Source organism: Rhea pennata, chromosome 1 (genome assembly GCF_028389875.1).
Source record: "Rhea pennata isolate bPtePen1 chromosome 1, bPtePen1.pri, whole genome shotgun sequence".
Taxonomy (NCBI): domain Eukaryota; kingdom Metazoa; phylum Chordata; class Aves; order Rheiformes; family Rheidae; genus Rhea; species Rhea pennata.
The window spans coordinates 13,203,676-13,224,768 of record NC_084663.1 but is presented as its reverse complement, the minus strand read 5'-3'; the positions used below and the strand labels follow the sequence as shown (position 1 = coordinate 13,224,768).

The 21,093-nt window shown below is 34.3% G+C and overlaps 1 protein-coding gene across 2 annotated transcripts in view; it reads left to right on the top strand.

The window, feature by feature from the left end:
- The window catches only part of PHTF2 (putative homeodomain transcription factor 2), a 73,888-nt gene extending 53,434 nt beyond the window's left edge, over positions 1–20,454 (top strand). For both annotated transcript variants that reach the window (XM_062581493.1, XM_062581487.1), the window contains 9 exons: positions 348–566; positions 1,814–1,942; positions 3,091–3,363; positions 4,388–4,519; positions 8,156–8,242; positions 9,216–9,371; positions 13,882–13,977; positions 17,356–17,481; positions 18,046–20,454. In XM_062581493.1, coding sequence (XP_062437477.1) covers positions 348–566; positions 1,814–1,942; positions 3,091–3,363; positions 4,388–4,519; positions 8,156–8,242; positions 9,216–9,371; positions 13,882–13,977; positions 17,356–17,481; positions 18,046–18,066 — 1,239 coding nt within the window. In that variant the 3' untranslated portion in view covers positions 18,067–20,454. The remainder of the gene's footprint in view (positions 1–347; positions 567–1,813; positions 1,943–3,090; positions 3,364–4,387; positions 4,520–8,155; positions 8,243–9,215; positions 9,372–13,881; positions 13,978–17,355; positions 17,482–18,045) is intronic.
- Positions 20,455–21,093: the final 639 nt, after the last annotated feature.

Here is a 21,093-nt window from a genome sequence, read left to right as displayed (position 1 = left end):
ATTGGATTCTGTGGCTAGATAATTCTGTTGAATTCTGGACTAATGAGTTTTAGAAATCTGAAAAATACTTATTTCCTTTTAATAGTTACGTCATTTGATTCTTCATTATATGACCCCTCCTCAACAGATCAGGGACCACAGTCTATCACATGCTTGTATGGTGTCTGTCAACATGCTCCCTTGTTCTTAGGCACTGCTTTAATAAGCACGTAATACTTTCTGATCAGAAAGATAATGAATTGGAACAGAAAAAATAAACAAACATGAATTCACTATATGTAGAATGACCTCTTAAAGAATGTAGAATACAAAAGCTGTATTAATGCCAATGCATATTTTAATTTCAGGATACACCTAAATCAGGTACTAGTTGCAGTTCTCGGTGTTCAAGTTCCAGACAAGATTCTGAAAGTGCAAGGCCGGAGTCGGAAACTGAAGATGTGCTGTGGGAGGACCTCTTACACTGTGCTGAGTGCCACTCTTCCTGTACCAGTGAGACGGATGTAGAAAGCCCTCAAGTGAATCCATGTGTGAAGAAAGAATATAGAGATGACCCATTTCATCAGGTTGATATCCACTAATTTTGATTTTTACAATACACATATCTTTAGTCTCATCAGCTTTATCATATATTTAGGAGGCCTATGAAAAAGAACTCTGTATTAAATGAAAGTAATAAAGCCAAAGTGATTTGATAAAATTAAAACAAGGAAAACTTGATTTCTGCTACTCAGTCTTTAATCTGTCAAATGAAGAGCGTAGACAACATACTTAAATAGTCTATGAAGTATTTGAGTATTTGAATCTTAATTCTAAACAAAACTTCTAATTCAAACTAAGAAACTAATTCAAAATCAAATTCCGGACAGATACTGATTGATTTACATGTTCTGTATAGCAGATATTCTATTTTTTTTCCTCCTGTGTGCTGCTTATTTATTTGGACAGTTTAAATAAAGAGATCAGGAGAATATTAAGCATTCTTCTGGCCAAACATGTAATAAATGTTGGTAGTACGTATATCAGTATTAAGGAATATATTGCAAGAGATAGTGCTAATGCTAGGTAAGAAAAATTCTCAGAAGACATTTTTTGCTCACAGTCTGAGCTTAAAATGATGTATTTGTTGATTAAAAACAGATAGCAATTTGGATTTCATGCACTCTTTGCTTTTTTGGTTTATTCCCAGTTCTTTTTGCTTACATTCCTTATATAAATTCAAATGGGAGTTCTTAGAATAGGGAGTTGAATTTGTTTGTTTGCAGTTGCATTTTTTTGTTTTGTTCTAGATTGTGAATTTGAGTTTCAGCTCCTGGTGTTGCTACTCCCTCTAGAGGGAGATACTGGAAATCTGTGATTAAGATGACCTTTCTGTAACTAATACATACACTGATCAGACTCCTAACACCACTCTGCTTGAGTTTTGCCAGGTAGGGTTAGCGTAGGACACCTTTATCCAGAATAAAGGGAATTTATTAAAAAAAAAAATGTTGACTGTAGGCTCAACCTAAAAGGAGTATTTTTTTTTTTTTGAAAAAAATTAATCAGAGCATAAAGTATTCTATTAAGTATGTGGTAAAATTAAAGATAGCTTGTAAGTAGGTCTTTGTTTTCATACCTCCCTCTTCTTTGATATATTTGAGCAAAAAAGTAGGCAATTAACCTCAACCACAATAACTGGAGAAAGTAATGAAGAATAATGAGAAAAGAGAAATCTCTGTATTCTGTTTCTGTACAGTAGTTTCTTTGAAAAGAATGGTTGATTTTTGAGGAATGTTGTATTGCAAAAATGTGTATTTCTTGTCTTTTCTAGAGTCACTTGCCTTGGATCCATAGTCTGAATCCAGGACTAGAAAAAATAAGCGCAATTGTATGGGAGGGTAATGACTGCAAGAAAGCAGATATGTCTGTGCTTGAAATCAGTGGCATGATAATGAATAGAGTGAGTATTTTTTTCACTATGCAAATATTATATTTAGGTGTCTAAACACTGCCAAAAATAACTTTTTTTTTTTTTTTTTAAGTGTTAGCATTATTGTTCCACAACTTATATCACTCTGATTTGTTATTCGTAATAAGTTACAAGAGCTACCAGATTTGCAGTAGTAGGACAATAAGATATGTTCGTCTTGTGAGGTACTTACCAACATAGTTGACCTTTAAATAAAAGAACAAAGTAGTGTATTCCTTTAATTTTATTTGTGCTCTAAACTCCTATGAACAACTAGCATATTGGGTTAGAAATATATCAGACATACAGATGTAAGTATTTAGATGCTAAAGTTAACCTTGGGTAAGAAGTATCTTCACTCTAGGAAACAAACATCTAAGAGAAACAGTGAGATACCTGACTCCCTTCCTCCCTATGCTAGTAATTTTTCCAATTACTCTCCTTGAGGAAGGGGATAGAAAAGCATTTAATTTATATTATATTTCAATGTGGACAGAGCAGACCTAGCATAGCATAGCATAGCTTAAGAGAACTATCAGTATTTCTTACAAATTGATGCTTCCTTTCTGCAGCCTGTTAGAGAGATCTGAACTAAGTTTGTGAACATGACACTGCTTTCTATCTGACTCGAGGATGGTGTGGTCTTCTGGATACCATGGCAATAGAAGTAAACTCTAATAAAGACACAGCCAGCACAATGGACTTCCAGTCTTGCCTGTTCTATAAATGCTTTAGCAGACATGATTCCTTTAAAAAACGTACAACCTCAAAGCAAAACACAAATAGGAGTAAGATTTAGGGTATAATCGCAGTCAGAATGACTGGTGCTCTTTTTTAATTCAGTGTTGGATGCATTTTTAATACAAGAGTCTACACTGGAATATTATTACTGTAGTGTTACTGGATTTTTATGATTTATGATGTTTGTTTGCTGTGCATTAAGTACTCCTACTTTGTTCTGTGTTACTATCTTTAGTTTAATCCTTATATGAGGACTTCCTTTTGCTTACAAGCAAACTGTGAACATGATTGGTTGAAAATTTCATATAAGGTATAAGATTATAAAGTGAAGTAAAGCAGTAACATGAGTAAAGACCAGATTTATTGCAAAATGAAAAATACAACTTCTTTGTTTCTAGGTGAACAACTACATACCAGGAATTGGTTACCAGATCTTTGGAAATGTCGTATCTTTAATCTTGGGTTTAATGCCATTTATCTTTAGACTTTCCCAAGCTAAAGATTTGGAACAACTAGCTGCACATTCTGCCACTGAACTTGGCATTATTGCGTTTGGATCAAATGGAGACATACTGGTTCTCTCAATGGTGGTTATAAGTTTTGTAGTCCGTGTGTCTCTAGTGTGGATTTTCTTTTTCCTACTGTGTGTGGCAGAGAGAACATACAAACAGGTATGTATGACAAGTCAAGAGATCTCAGTCAGAATAGAACAAATTATTTTGTTTGAGTTTTGCTGATTTGTCAATATTTTAAACTTTTTTTTATTGTATTAAGGTTTATAGATCAATTATGACAAATACTTCAGTGGGCTTAAAGTTAAGGGGATTATTCAGTTGCAACAGACTGAAGTTTTCTACAGTCTTAGTAGCTAAACCTTTTTTTCTAGAGAGCATTTCCGAGGGAAAACGTGTATGTGTTATTTCAGATTTCTGGCTCAGCTTGTTGACCAGCTCCTAGTCATGTCCAAGGTTGTCTCAGTTCTCTGGAGGGAGAAAGTTTCAGTAAAAGACCTCTATAAATTCCCAGTTTGTTAAGCCAATGTGTTTCATTCAAAACACTTCAGTTTTACTTCAGAATAGTTCAGTCTAGACCTTAGTCAAAAGCCTTTTCTGCCTTGCTAGCAAGGAATGGAGCCTGAGAGAACTGCGAACTGAAGTAATATACATGTTAATTTATTGCTTATTATTTGCAATTAAACTTTCAGAAGCATATCAATTTCCCTGAATAGCTGCAAAGTATAGACATTTACTGGTGTTCAAAGGAGAAATTGCTTTCTTTTCTCAATTTATGGCCAAAATAGGTGACTTAAGACAGTAGAATAGAGTTAGTTTGCTTCTAAGAATAGTCTCTGGAAGGAACTTCTGTGGTAAAGGCACTTATGCAAATGATTGGTAGGTTTGGTTTGCTCCTGAGTTGTAAGAGCTCAGCAGATCTGCAAAGTCTGAAATTTGAGGAAAGGAACTTTGGCTACATTTTTACTCTTCAATAGAATAGAGCTTTAAAAAACTTCTTAGTACATCTCCTTTTTCTAGTAACATACCACTTCTATTTCTGTACTGTGTTAACATATTTTAGTTTACATTAATACACTGTACATTACTTTGGTGTATTAAAGGAAGCTTTTTCTCCACATTCTTTTTAGTAGTCCTAGAAATCAAATAACAGTTATAGTCACTTCCATTTTTTTCTTTGCAGAGACTTCTTTTTGCCAAACTTTTTGGTCATCTGACATCTGCTAGAAGGGCAAGAAAGTCAGAGGTTCCTCACTTCCGTTTGAAGAAAGTACAAAATATAAAAATGTGGCTTTCTCTCAGGTCCTATTTAAAGGTATATACTTTTTCCTACCCTGTCATATAAAATATCCCATAAAATAGTCTGTTGTTAAAAAGTTTGTATTCTATTCTTAATTTTTCTCCATATACACTCATCATTGGTGCACATGTACCTTATACACTTGATTTTGGTGACTCTTGGCCAACAGCATCTGCAGGCCGCTAGATTGTGAGAAAGCAAACGTCTAGTTTTTCCCTTGGGATAAGGGATGAGTGTGTTCAGAGTGTATTAGTCTGATATTAATGCTACCAGAGAAGTCTGTCAGGTGAATATGTTGGGTAAATGCCCACTTATAATATAAAACATGGTATCTTAAGAGCTTGACTAGTTAGTATCCTTTACAAAGGAGTTAATGAAGTAAAATAGTTTGAATGAGTATTTGTACTGTGCATGCACAGAAGCCACAGGAAGCTACAAGTTATGCCCAATTAGGATCCATAAGACATTCTTAGATGTTAATGCACTACTGCAACCCCTTCACTGTATGCTCAGCTCATATCCTATGAGTGAATAGATTAGTGCATCTCTTAAATATTCTTCAAGCCAGAGCATTCTGACAATCTTTTGTGAAAAGCTCGTATTATCTCTGTTTTGTTGTTGTTTGCAAGGTTTTTCCCCCTTTTTTTCTCTGTTGCATTAGATGATTCAACTTAGTGCCTGCATCATGGTATTTATCATTAAGACTTTGACTTATTCTTCACTGTAACCTTAAAAGAGAACAACCTGCCCCCCCCCCCCACACACACACACTTTTTACCTAGAAGAAAGCAAGTGATTTTTCTGTACCAGTTGGTTTTTAAGCTGTGCTCTTCTTATAATGGTGTATCACAAAAACATTTGGTGATGCTGCCTTTTCTGCCATTGGGAAATTGTACATTCTCCGCAATTTTAGATGTTTTGATGAAACTATTCTACTGCAGGATCCTGCCTTTCAATGGGATCTGAACCTACTGCTCATGGAGTTAACCGGATAACTGACTGAAACTCTGCAGCCATCTCATCTTTCACCTCAATTGAATAATACTCCTGTTTTTTCCCCAAACCTTTCATCCCAGTGCATGGGCCATTTCTTTCTATTAGATTTTAAATGAGCTTTTATTACCTACCCGCATTGATCAAGTTATTCAAGCAGTCTTTGAAACAGCTTCACTAAATAAAGGCACAGAGGCATAACCATCTTCATGCAGAGGGTCTAACTGGGTAACCAGTCCTGTTGAGAGCTATGACAAAACCAGGAAAATGACTCACTTTATAGAACTTGATTTGCATTGGTACACTAAAAATATCTCCATTTCAGTTGTTTGTGGAGTGGTCCCCTGTAGTTCTGTTCTTTATCAAGTGCTATGCCATCAGTGAATATTTTAAGAAGAAATAGTTATTTGGGATCATAGGGCAGGTACCTCTTTTATAAATATACAGTATGATAAAGGTGGTATGTTTTTGCAGATTACAGAGGTACAATACAATAGGTTATCACACAAGTTAAGCATGAAATTCTGAGATTGACATACCAACATGAATTTCATCATTTCTCACTGTTTAGGCTTCTCTACTTTCTAGCATCCCTGCTTTGATTTCTACCATTACTGACAGACTTAATTTCCAAGTTAGGGTAATAACTGCATGTTCTCTCTAGGTATTTTTTTAAAGATGTTAATCCTGAAGGAGTAAAATGAGTTTCTTTAAACTCGGATGAAACTAGGTTTTTCCCTATTTGCTTTCTAAAGCTCTAAGTTTTTGTGAACAGCAGTTGACAACCACTTGCTGTTAGTGGTGGCCATCCTCTTATTTACGTCTGTGCCTCTTTCCAACAGCAGCTGAGACAGATTAGATGAAATCTGTGCCAGTAATTTTAAAATTAGATAAAGGATGATTAAAAAAATAAAGGAGTTACGGTGTGGAGACTGGGAAGTGTGGAAGGCAACCACAAGCAGATGAAGTTTTTAATAAAAATTTGAAATTAAATTTGAAAGACTACATTATTTTCAGGGGAATTTAGGCAATGCATTTACAAGCTTTGAGGGTACCGCACCCCTCATATTATGGAAGTTTCTGTTGAGGAGGTTGTAAAAAGGGGTGTCCTTTAACCATCACACTTGAGGCTTGCGTCTTTTTCTGTGTAATTTGTAACAAGTTGGGTGGGAGGACAGAATGGTGACATCACTTAGGCAAAAACTGCATGAGAATGTAGTTCTGATGCTTAAAACTACATATAATAATAGCATTGCTGCTGAATGTCTTGCCTCTTTCCCCACAACTGCACACATGAATTTCATCTCTTCTTATGCCACCACAAATGTTTGTATAATTGTGGTGAATGAAAAACCAGTTGTATCAGACTCTGTCAAACAGTAGTCAGAAGCAGGTGTTTAGGGAACTGATTATACTGAAAAATAGCCTGTTGAGAATTGTAATTTTCACCTCAATCTGAAAGATTACCTTTCAAAGACAACAACAAATTCAGTAATTGGTGTTTTTTAGGATGGGTTGTGTACATGAGTATTCAAATTTTACTTTTATTCATAGGGCTGGTGTTCTTCAGGTTTTGGTAGCTGAGAACAATCAGTCCTGTATTACCGTCATAGATAGATGTGCACATGTGTGCATATATGTATATGTGTGTTTGTGTCTCTGTATGTATATACACAAGTATTTTGCCTCACACAGGCAGAATACTAGCTCAGTGTAAGCAGTGCATGCCTACCATAGTACAAATTTACACTTAAATTTTTTTGGCAACTAAGCTTAACTATCTCTTGCTTTAAGCATATTTTGCTTACCTTGCATACACACACACACACATACATATACATATATGTAAATATATACACACACACACACACCCCCCTCCTGTTCTCACATTCATGCAGTTAGACAGTAACATGTCCAGAGAACAAATTTGGGAAAAGAAATATATATTGTAGCTTACTCCTGTTTTGATCCAGAAGAGGATGTTTAATTCTTTTAAGAAAAACACTTCAGAAAAAAAATGTATTTAGAAACATTTCATTGTGCCAGTAATTGAGAAAAAGATGATTGAAAACAGTGAGCTTGTTTTCAAGAGAGTCAGCTTGTTCTACTGTTTCCATCTTGTGCTGTGAAAATTCTCACGTATGAGAGAATTAAATTCTGATTACACCTACCATAATGCAGTTGTGCTTTACAACTTAGGGTTTTTTTTGCATCATAAAGATGCAAGCAATAAAAAATAACTGCCATGTAAAATCATATGTTGCTATCCCATTGCAATTTTGTGTCCGAAATCTTTAGTCAGCACTGGTTTGATGCTTGGTAAGGTCCAATGCCATATCGAATTTATGTCAGAGAATATTGCCTAAATGTAAACTACTTCGAAAGGCAAAGGAACTGAGTGAAAAAGCGATGAATATTTTCTTTTCTTGTAGTTTTCTTGAGATTGCATATAGTTGAATTAATCTTGTATTCCTTTGTGAGAGTATTCAAATGTAGTTACATTATTTGGTTCTAATATGAAGTTTGCAACTTAGATTACAAAACTACAAGCCATGATGAAACTTTGTTCAAAGTGGGAATCCAGGTGGATCTACCAAAGATCAGCACTGACTAGGTAATTTTTCACTCACTCACATATGGGCATCTCCTTTATTTCAGCGTCGAGGTCCTCAACGCTCAGTAGATGTAATAGTTTCGTCTGCCTTCCTGCTGACCATCTCTGTTGTATTTATCTGTTGTGCACAGGTAAGGAAATCTTAGTTGTATAGAAATAGCCGTGACTTAGGTGTCCTTTGAAGTAGTGGACTACCTTTTGCATGATCATTCCTATTAGCTTAAAAGGTCACAGTGAAAATGAGTAGCAACTGTTAAAGCTTTCCAGAAGATTAAGTTCCATTTATATTGTTTTACCTAAAGAAACTTAGTGACAGCATAAATATTAGCTTGATATAATTATTTTTCTAATTTGTATTTCATTTCAATGTACATCTTGAATTATGGATAATAGTGATTTCTGTGATGTTTTGCATCAAAACCTGCTTTTGCTACCCCTCACAAAAATATAATTTGAGATTGACTTTGGTGGATGATTTCTTGGTGAAAAGGAGGAAACAAGGTGGTTGGCTGTGTTAGCCTGCCCTCCAGTGGAATATCATGTAGTAAGGAAACCTTTGCTTGCATAGAATTTCAGTACTTAGGAAGACTGTTTTACGTGAGCTTCTCTGTTTCAGTGTACAGGGAAGCTTCTGAATGACTTTTGTATTTTTTTCCCCTCTTCTCTAGTTAACACTAATTTTTTTTCCTGGTAGCTAACTATATTTTAATAAAAATTTATTGTATGATTCTACTTGGATTCGGTTTTCCATATAAATCAGTACAGTTGAAGATGATGTATTTTGTTTTTCATTCTATGCAGTGTATTCACCTCTTTGAACTTGAGTTTAAAATTGTCTTTATGTATTTTCTTCTTATTGCTTTAGAGATATGAAAAAAAGACATGTGCCCTTCAGAATATACCTTTCTCAAACCTGATAACCTTTCTAGGAAAAGCCTATCTTTAACAGAATGTTCATTTTTAATTTTACCTCAAAAATCTTTTATGCCTAAAAATAACCACAATACTTACTACTGGTGATTTTTTTTTAGAGTTGCGTGCATAACTGTTCATGTTGTAATGTAAATATTACTCTGAATTCTCTGATTTTTCTTTTACTTTCAGCTACTTCACATGCATGAGATCTTCCTTGATTGTCACTACAATTGGGAGCTAGTGATTTGGTGCATTTCACTTACTCTTTTTCTCTTAAGATTTGTTACTCTTGGATCTGAAACCAGTAAAAAATACAGCAATACCTCAATATTACTTACTGAGCAGGTGAGTCTATATAGACTTTTGTGTTTCTATCTAAACAATATATTTCATCTAGTATATCTTAATCATGCATTTTAGATACGTTAATGTAGTCTGGATTAGGGAGTTAAGTATGGTGTAGTGAAAGAAGTTATTCAAGATTCTACAGCTCAGATTCTGTAAAAAAGCATTTGTGACATTGAACCTTGAGATGGCCATATTCTGTTTTATTTGTGAGTGCTTAGGGATGCCAGTGTACGTCAAATGGTATAATCAAAGCTCTAAGAGAACACAAACATAGAAGATAGCTTTTAAATAAAAATGAAAAAAACCTAAACTCAGATTGTTGGATGGGATGGTAAAATATCTGAAAACAAACTTACCCTTACACTTTTTTCCAGTCTAGCAATTTTGACTGCTAGGTTACATAGCTTCCGTATAGTCTCCTAGATTCCTTAGAAATCTGTCTCCCTTCAGTCATCTTATCAAGCTTGGCTTCGAGTCTACTTTTCTTCTAGTGTGCATTTATGCTACAAACTCCCTTTCTGTTCTGCCTGGTACTGGGGATGGTTTTCCAAGCTAAACATGTTCGGTTAAGCAGGTAAGAAGTAATCTTTCTGCTTTGAGAGGATTCACGGTGGTATGAAACACAGCATTCAGGAAACGTTAAACAGGCAGACCTCACTGCCCATACGTATCTTTTAATACAAGTAGAAGAATTACAGTTGAGCAAAATGTCTGAGCAGTCATCTACACCATCTGTCAAAGGCTTCAGAGTCTCAGTGTGGAAGATTTTGCTCTCTGACTTGAACACATTGCCTGTAGGAAATCTGTGAAGATTTCTTGTAGTTTAAGTTTTTGCTGGTTAGTTCAATTATGATGAAAGTTAACAAAGTAAATTATGACTTAAACAATCTTTAAGCAGTACACTTTTCATTTATATGAAGCTTCTCAGTGCACATCTGACAACTTTTTGTGCTGCAGGATTTTTCTGATCTCTTAATTGATTTTGGGGGGATGGTGGGATGGAGTGAGATCTTAGAGGAAGACCTTAAATGTTCAAAACACTCAAAGTAGGGTAACAATAAGAAATGTTCTTGTTCATATGGAAAATCATGGGAAATTGTTTTTTTTTTTGTTTTTGCGTTCCTGAGCAGCGCTTAGCATAAACATTGTGAAATGTGTGCAGTTTAGTTACTAACTTGCAAGATAAAATCTAAATTAAGACATTTACTTAAAGTTGCAGAGTCTCATTATTATTATTTTAATCATAACCTTTAATAAATACAAACTATTCCTTTGTCTTTGGGGGTTCTTTGCACTCAGTAGCAAAAAATAATTTTTATTACTAAAAGAACTCCAAGCGGATGGCTAATCCACCTGTTGGTGAAAGTAATATGCTATGTTACTGCTATTTAGTACTTTTTGGCTCTCGTTTTAAGATCTTAGTTTAAATTATTCTTGAGAAGTAGCTCAGTTCTACTCAAACAGAATAGATATTTAACCTAGGAGTAAATGTACAAGCACTTAAGATGTGCAGAGAGAAACTGATCTGAAACCTGGTGTCTGTACGGATTCGATATTCTCTTGCCCAGCATTAATTCTCAAAACTGAAGCAGGCTGTTACGTGTTTTTCTGTCTGTTTCTTTAACTGGATGTTCTTGATTTCTCTTCCTCAGGGTTACTTGCTGCTTAAGGGTAATATGGAGTGTGAAAATCTGAAGAGAGTTTCACAGAGGGAAACTCGCTTGCTTTCCAGTAAACATGGTGACTGTTGTCACCCTAGGCATCATAGGCAGTCCTTGTTCCCTGCTTTTTTTTTTTTTTTTTTTTTTTTTTTCCCCCTTTCAGGCTGTGTAGCAAGGCACATGCCTCTAGCTTACCTGGCCACCACCACCAAGTTGAAAGATTGGGGCAGGCTGTCACCGAAGATACAATCTTTGATTACTTGTTTGTAACCACAGATAGTCTGACTTTGCAATGTCTGTACATGTAGCTGGGGCAACCAGATGTAGGATTTTAGTTTGTGGAGTGCAGCTATTACTTTAATCGTTGTTGTGCATCCTACCTCTTGGGTTTGACTGTGCAGTTTAGAGTGACCCTCCAGTTCCATATCCGCACGTTCCTGAGATTGGAGAGCTCTGCATTATTCTTTGGATCTTCGTAGCATAAATAATCTAACGTTTCAGTGAAGTTTGTGTCCTGTGTTTCTGGAGAAAAAGTAGAGGGGAATTTTCGGAAACAGATTGGGAAAAAAATAGAATTTCTAGTCTGTTTTGCTTTCATAGGTTTCGATACTGAGCTGTTCACGAGTGTCAACTCTTAAATAGAAAAATGGATGAGACATTTGAGCTTGTTCAAAGTAACTAAACCGTGAGATTCTACCATATATGTAAAACTGAGTTCACCCAAAATTTCTAAGGCTGAAGACTGAATATTTTAAGCCAGTGTGCCATTGGAAGTAGTAGTCTTGTTTTATCCCCAGGACTTGAGCATTTATTTTGGAAATTTTTGAATCATCAGACACTTAGTTTTGTATTGAACCCCATTTATCCTATTATAATGTGTTTTCCCCTGCAAAAGATCCTAGAGCTTTATGAAATGAAAACTAGAATATATAATTTGCTTCACAGTTGTTTCTTTGAAAATAAAAACGTTGTAGTTAGAACTCTCGAGTCATTTTGGAGGAGTTATTCACACTAATTGGAGACAATGTTATCTTTACCTTTTGCTTAAGAAAGATCTGTAAAATTCTGATATTTTGACTTTCATGACAATAGACTGACACTCACTTAACTTCAGTTGATTATAATGGAATAAGCATTGTAACCATCTCATATTTGCAGAGGCTGAGACACATCTGAACTGTTGTGCTCCAAAATTGGACATTAGTGGAATTAGACTTACTGAAAATTGATGCAACTTTTTTTTAAAAAAAGTGTGTGTGTGTGTGTGTGTGTGTGTGTGTATAAAAACACCTGAAAAAGCCTCATAGATGAGATAAAATTGCAATTTCTACTTTCCATCAACAAAATTCCAGTAGCTACTTCCTGCTCTAGGTTCAGTTGTGAATTTAATGATTAGGAGTTATACTGGGAAACTTAAAAAGGCGGCTATCATTTTTGGGTTAAGGCATTTTTTGTCTGCATGCTGTCTGTCTAATTTTTCAAGTCCTTCTGAATTTTTTTTTACCTTGTTGTGTAAAATACAAAGAATATTCTGATCAAAGTTGTCCTCTTGCCAAGTTCAGCCTTAAAATAGATGTATAGATATATAGAGTACAACATCTACAATAGAGTAGATGGCTGTGCATATCAACATTCAGTTTCCCCTCATGTTTTAAGGTATGCTGTTGAATGTTGAAGACTGTCATTTTTTTCATAAACTAAGAATGAAATTGTATAACTGTCAAAAGATATGTGAACCTTCCTAGAATTGTTAACTATCAGTTTTTCGAAGTTAGTAGGAGTTTCCAGAGTCTTAATTTATTCCTGTTTTTAGACATTTGTGTTGCCGAAGTCAGTATTTTTATATTTAAGGTTTGTTACCCCTTTGCCTCTGAAAGTAGAATCAGGAGCCTGACACATCTTGGAATGTTTTAGACATACTTTTTGATTTTAATCTCATTGTATAAGTTACAGTGACGTTCTCAGGGAGAATTTTTAATATTAAGTTACTTTGTTTAGATGTCCATTGTTCTAATTTCAATAATCAACTTACAACAAGACCCTTATAGCATTGTTTTATTTCTGTAACTTTCCTGCTGTAGCTTGGTAAGAATGTTTGTCTGAAGGACTAATTCAAAGTATTGCTAAATTGCTCATTTTTTATTTTGTTGAAGATTATCATCTTAAAAAGTTCATAGCTTATCAAGTTGAGCTATTTTTCCACTTGATTTACTTCTATTATGACAGTGGCTTAAAGTCTGGATTGCACAGGTATTGAAATGATCAACATTCTGTTCTCCTACAGGAATGAAAAGTTTAATTTTTTTTACATTTTTCGAGATTCTGGAAAGGCTGATTTTTCTGTGCTTAAGATTTCCATGAAGTACTCAATTAAATCATTTAAAAATATATGTATACTTTAGCAAAATTGTTTTATCATTTCAGTCTATTCAATAACTTGTTGGAATGTTAAGCCTGTAAGGTCTGCATCTTAGTTTAATAGCCTCTGGAAATGAATCAACAAACCTCAGATGCTTAGCAAAGAAAGAAAAAGAAATTATACAGACCCTAAACACCTACTTGTGTTTTTCTTGCATGATTTGTGAATAAATGACATTAAAATTTAAAGTTGTTGCTGTAATAATGTCAATATATTTTTGTTATGTTATAGAACATTGTATTTTCTACAGTATTGAGCTAGTATTTGTTCTTTAACATTAAAAAGGAAACAAAAAATTTGCTCATTTGCAGAAATGTCATTATTATTCTATCATATGGCTGTTGAGTAGTCACTTGATGTTATTAAATGTTTTTAAATGAATTCCTGTTAATGCTAAGTGGTGATACTCATACTTTATTTAAATCAGATTAACTTGTACTTGAAAATGGAGAAAAAGCCTAATAAGAAGGAGGAACTGACACTAGTGAACAATGTTTTAAAACTTGCTACTAAATTATTAAAGGTAAGATTTAACATAGTATTACAGTATTGTACGTAACCAAGAAGTCAATCAGATTGCTTAATGAGTCACTTGTCTTATTTCTACAGGCAGTACAATATGCTTTGGTTTAGGACTGCTCTACTTGTCACAGTGACACACTTGTTCACGTGCTTTTCTGTTATGTTGCTATCATTGTGGATTGCAAATAATTATTAAATACAGTAAGTTTTATTCTTTAAGAGTACATGAGTAGAGTGAGAGGAAATCATTTAAGATAGACAAGGTGATGAACGCTCAGGAAATAAATCATGCAATTTTGTTGTCTGTTTTCAGACACTGTCTGTTTTTAGTAATAAGCTGTAGGATTTGATTTTTTTTTTCCAGAAAAATAACTCCTTTTAAAAACTGTTAGTGGTTAATGTTTCATATTAAATTAGATTATCCTTAATATGTTCTTTACTTAATGTCACAGAAGAATCCTTTTGGAAGATATTGTTACATAGGTCCATTTATGTGTGAATGAAAGGTATTTGTGTTTCATTTGATGTAATTAAAAATCTTTAAGTCAAACTGTGTCCTCTAACTAGTAGGCAAATATTTCTTGCATTTTTGCATGAATTTTCAGTGATTAGTAGGAAAGTTTTCTGTATATGTAATATTTTCCTGATTGCCAGCTAACTGCATTTGGTAGATAGAAAATTTCTTTGTGTTGAGAGAACATACTACTTTATTCCTTCTCATTTCTAGAATGTTAGTGAAGAATCACCTTTCACTTACTGGGTCTAGAGCACTGACAGGGTTAGGGCCTTAATATTATTTGAACAACGCAGTGGTTGCAGTTCTCAGGAAAACACATCTGATCCAAAATTGCCTTTGCTGAGTGTTTCTGTTCTTCAAACGCAGAGATTTTTTATAATGTAGAAAGAATGCTGTTCAGATCCTCCACTTACCTGGGAGTCTAATTCTTGTTACAGAACTGTTTCCTTTTCCTTCAGACCAGAAAATTTCCCTAATCTCCAAATTTACTTCAGGGTTACTGGGTGGAAAAACTTTTATTTTAGATTTGACTTATAATGGTATGAAGAGCCTGGGCAACTTGGTTATTCACTGTATTTTTTGATGTAACTATGAGAAGACACAAAGCCTTTAGGACCCCGTATCAAAGCAAGCAAAAGAAAGCGATTCTTTGTGTAACAGGTAGCAAGTTTGTGAAAGTATTTGTCAAAGGTTATGATGGATGCCAGAAGCCTATTTGAATTAAAGGAGAGACTAGACAAGCAGTTAGACCTCAATAGAAGTTACTAACTAGACAAACTACAGCAGATTCAAGATGTGTCATGATATGAAATGTGTGCTGGGAAAATTGCAGGTCAGGGAGAAGTAGCTGCTGTTGAAGATAGGACTTGTCGTCTGATTTGCTATCGTGTTCTTCACTGTTTTTTTTTTTTTTATTATTATTTATTTATTTATTTTTTAATTCTCTCCTTCCAGAAATATATCAACTGGCATGGCCCTTCCAATGTGAGCCCTCAGTTTTAAGGCACAAATCCCAGACTTAGGCCATCCCTTACTTACTGTGAGAGTGTGCCAAAAAGTGGGATGGGGTTTACAAGCCTCTTATTATAAGCTTAAATGAATTCTTGGCAGTTGCTTGAGGCACTCACTTATCTCATGCCCAGCAGATAAATGAAGTTGATGTTTTGGTTTTGGAACTTTTTGATCCTTCAAACATTTATTGAAGATTATATTTCCTATTAAATATACGGAGTTCTTACTCCCAAAGTTGGTTAGATGAGTCCATAAGCAGAAAGCTTTTTCTTTAAAGAAATTCTCTGCTGTTCTCAGAATCATGCCTTTTATCTTTTGTATTTGTAGCAGAATTTTATATCACATTACATCTGAATAGGTGGTTCATTCTTATTTCACCTTTTCTGAAAGAAGAGTCAGAGCTCTCAAGTTCTTAGGTAACCTTGCTCAAGACTCAGGATTTAGTGCAGAAGGACAACGCTGTATTTAAAGCTACAAAGCATAGGTGACCAAAGCAGTGATAATTGTTATACATTATATTGTCCGTTATTATATTTAGAAACTCCTTTATTGTTCCTTCATTTGGCATATTTCTAGGCCAGAAAAGTTTGAGTGACTTCATTCACTTACTAAGAATTGCAAAAATGGTGCAATGCCCTTTGTTCAACTTTGCAGGTTAATTTTGGATAATATTTTGATACTTCCCGTTAGCAAAATGTAAAATCTTGGCAGTTACATGATCCTTAGTGGTTTTTTTTAATCTTTCTTTTCTACCTATTTTCACCAGAAGTAACTCTCAAAATTAATGCAAAAGGAAGAGTATTGCATTAGAGAAGTCATTTTTGTTGACTTTTCATGATAATTAGGTAGCTTTCTGTTACTGCAGAATATTTTGTTGGTGGGTTCTGTTAATTCTTTTGACACTAAAGGAGATTTCTGGAAAATTATGAGGAATTCTAGAAAGATGGTACCTTGGGGCCAGGAGAACTGGCTTTCCACTTTCCTGGCTACATAAATAAAACAGTAGATGGTCTGGACAGGTAGCCTCCAAATTTGTGAAGGGTTACTTAGAGAACATGAATCAACAGTCAGTGAACATGATGGCTCTTTTCTCGCACATTGGTTTTATAGGAGAATGTTTTAGTCTACTGTGACTTGAAGACTTCCTAAACTATATGCTATAGTTCAGTACATTGTGAACAAAAATATTGTTTAAAATATGAGCAAGTATGAAAGATAGACTGTTATTTTAGGAACTTTCTGCACCCACATTTAATGAGATCTGATGGTATTGGCTGTTCTGCAGTGGAGCTTACCACTGTGTCTGTTTTATGGCAATTTGTCTTATTTAGAGTGTAAGAGTTCTCTTACGCATAGCAAATGCAGCACAGTGAACTCCAATGTGGGTTAAAGCAACTTACTGCTTTCTGTAACACAAATAAGAAATTACTGTTACCATGGTTAGTTAGTTAATATGAATGTTGCTGGTAAACTGTTGTACCTCATTATTATCTAATAATAAGAAAAAATGCAAATGACAGTATGTTACAAAAGCCATGAGTCGATCAAATTGGAGATGACATGATACTTTTTAAAATATGTGGATAAATTTAAGCTAAGAAAAATGTTATATAAAGCTGCATTGCATGTAATCAGTTCTGTACACCGAAGCACTGTGACTATTTGCTCAGTGCTTAAGTTATTTTGAAATTTTAAGGCAACTTATTGATTCTGTATTACTTTTACAGTAAGAAAATAACTAGTGATTATTGGAGAAATGCTCATTCTGAGACGTTAAAAGAACGAAAAAACAAAAACCCTTTGTGTAGTTTTTGCTTTCTAATGGTGTCTGTTGATGCTTCCCATCACTAGGAACTGGACAGTCCCTTTAGGTTATATGGGCTTACAATGAACCCACTGCTTTATAATATCACCCAAGTTGTCATCCTGTCTGCTGTTTCTGGTGTCATCAGTGACTTGCTTGGATTTAATCTAAAGGTAACTTCTTGCTAAGCATGCTGTCTTTAACCATGACGTCCAGGATGTTACATTAGTTGAATTGTATTTTATAACCTAATGAATCTTTTATTCCAGTATTAACTGGAAGACTTATTGTCTGATTTTGAAATTTGAACTGTATCAGAATAGTGATGTATTTGTCAACTTTTGTCCATAAATACAAAGACTTTATTTAACCTTATTACTGTGACCAACCTTAGCCAGTGTCAGTCTGTGAGCATTTAAGGACTGTCTTATTACGTCTACATTCTAGACCCATCTGAACTCTGTGAACTCTGGAAACTGTTTCAAGATTCGAGTCATGAGGGACCTTAGCTTCCACAAGTGTATACCATAAAGCCTTTAGCCCATTACATTGGCCATTGTGTTTCCCTACATCTATCCGGTTTCTTTTCCTGTTACAAATAAAGGAATGTAAAAGTTATTTTATAGATCATTGAACATGCAGCTGATGCAATGAGAAAAAAAAAGTGGTATTGCAGTTGTGGTAAATGGAAAGCTGAGATGCAAAATAATGTTGATTTAATGCTTTAACTTTTTCAGCTCTGGAAGATCAAATCATGACAATATGTAAGGAAGATGAGATAACACAGTGTTATAGAAAAGCTCATTGACTGACAAAACTGCCTCAAAGCAGCCACTGAATATGTATTTTCAGAAGCTACAACCTCTTCAAGGATATTGTGTGGAAAATTGAAGTGTTTACATCTGACTTGTGCAATCTTTGTATTTATTTCATCTTTTTGCTGTTTTATTTTCCTTTTTGTTGACATTTATATTTTATTTTCAAACATACTTGTTTGTTTAGTTTTGGAAAAGGATCAGATTTGGAAAGGGTCAAAACCCTGGTATCTGAGAATTTGAGATCCCCGTAATTGATTACACTAAACTGTGTAAACATCTGTTAAAACTGAAGCCAGTGCTGAACATTAATATCTTAAAATTTTAGTTACAGTAATGCTATATGGAAATCATTTTATTTTGATTAAGTATAGTAAACTTGCCTAGAACATTTCATTTGCACCAATCGTTTCTGAGGACTACATAGCATCAGTTGATGTTTGGTTGCAATAGAAAGTGAGACATATACAAAAATAAAATACTGATAATACAGTATGACAGGTAGCAGAAATATTTTATATTGATATTAGAACTAAGTGGGGAATTTTTAATATTTTGAGTAATTCCAGGATCTAAACTGGTGTAGGCTGCAGTTTAAATATCCTGGGATATTATTAAGGTATTATATAACAGATCAACAAGTGCTCTTTGATAACACTTTTATTAGAGCAATAATTGTAAATGGTTATCATGCTGTATGATATTTTGATAAAATTAAATATTGTATTTATTTGAAATACTGGGCTGTTCTGCACAGCTCTGACTGTGCATGCTCAATATGTGCACTTTTTATTGTTACTTTTAATGAGAAACTTTATATATATATATATATATATACATATGTATATTAAATGGAATATATTATGGTGAACTATGGAGCAGTATTTTCTATATCTTGAAGTTGAATATTTAAACAAGTGAAAACTTACTGGAGAGGAGAATGCTATGAATGACTGAGCATAAGACGGATGGATGCTCTCCTGTAGTACACTATAGTATATGCCATTTGTACCACATTTAAGTTTAAGAACAGTTAAACACAAACAAGTTCTTTGAGTGGGCAGCAGCACTAATGAAGCCTGGTATTCTGCAGATTTGTTTCCTCAAATTATCTCTTCCTCCCCCAACCAACCCTCTCCCATAGGGGTCATCTCCTAGTGCACTCTGTGAGCTCCAGCCTTGGGTTTCCCATCTCTCTGTGTCCCACATGGACCGGTCATATACCGACTCCTGCTTTTCCTGTGTGACAGAAGTGGATGTTCATCCCCTTGGAGTTAAGTTAGTTGGAGCAAAATTTCCATTTTAGGTTGTATGAGGAGGATTAATATCACCAGGCTCAAGTATTCTTACAATTTGTGTTTCTAAAATAATACATTCATGAACTCCAAAAATCAGTGGCATCATACTGAAAAATGCAAGAAATGTTGTTAGGTTACACAAGTCTGGATGTTACTTCAAACCTTTTTAAAAAATTCTGAAGATTAACAAACAGTGTAATGTATCTTAAACTTAGGTGGTATAAAAATATTTTTATATATAAAGTAACAGAAACAAGCATTTTGTATTTTATTTGCCTCTGTACTAATGTTTAATAATGACCAAAGTGCATTCTAGTTTTTGAAAGAATGTATTCCTGGAGCTTTAAGAACATAGTATATTTAGTTGCTCATGTGAAGACCTCAGCTGCATCTGATATTTCTTCTTTCTCTATGTTGTCTGATGTTGGGATTGTTTTTAGCAATTAAGTATGTTTTATACAGTTTTTTCCAAAATATGGTACAGACCTACACAGAACTTAATTTTGCACAAAATATATTTTGAAAAAAAAATTACAGCAGGAATTTTATGGGGGATAAAAGATAACGCTATTGCTTTTTACAGCCTGTCACTATTGCAAAACCACTCTTTACTGTAGAATGGAAATATTTTTTAAAATTGTAAATGTTGAGTATATGGTTCTCAGCAACATTAAAAAAAAGGGAGAGAGGAAGATGTTTCAGTAGAAGGTGAAATTTAACCACATATACCTCAGCAGCTAGCACTGTGCTGGATTGTTGCACTAACCATGGCGGCATGGGGAGAAGAAAACAAATCTGTGAAATAAGGGGGGAAGAAAAGTAAAACTTTTAACTGCTACCAGTAGGTATATTCATCATCCTAAAAATGGGAAACGTTTGTTCTCCATCCCTCAGTATGGAAAATCCAGTATGAAAATAGAGGCAAGTAGAAATATGGCAGATCATGTGTGTTAACTGTTATTTTTGCCACATATTTTGTAACTGAAAGTGTGATCAGGCTTGGAATAAAGCTTTCTATGGCTGAAGGTAAAAATGTGCAGTGAGCTATATCTTTCAGTATTATGGAGCATATTTCTGAGTCTGCCTGTTTTGTCTGTGAATATATATTTCATTTAAATTAAAGCATATTCAGAAGAGAAATCCTGGATGTGGAATGCAAATGGTCGTTGGCAAAGTTGCACGTTATTGCAGGACCACAAACTTTCCCCTGCTTTAAGTAGTTTAATTTTATTAATCAAACTGGAAATGCAGTTTCCAAATAAACTTTTTTTTTTTTTGAAAAGTTTTGAAACAGAATTAATTTTTCAGATCTAAGGGATCAATTTCAATAGCTCTTTTGACAGTTTCATTATAACAAGGTATACTTCAATGAGAAAATCAAAATTCAAGCAAACTGAAGTATTTTATAAAATTAAGATGAACTGTTAAAATAAGACCTGATAGAATATTTGGACAGAATACAGGGTAGCTTATAATTTTATTTATTGATTTATTTTTTAGTGATATCAATATTTTCTAATGTTAAAATTTTTGACCAGATTTCAAAAGCCCGTTTTTAAGAGCCTTACTTTGGCTTTTTAGAACCTTAATCTTTAAACTTGTTCTGCTAGTGGTAGGTATCTCTGACCACTCATTCTTTGGCATTCATTGCTGCTCACTTTCTAAATTTACT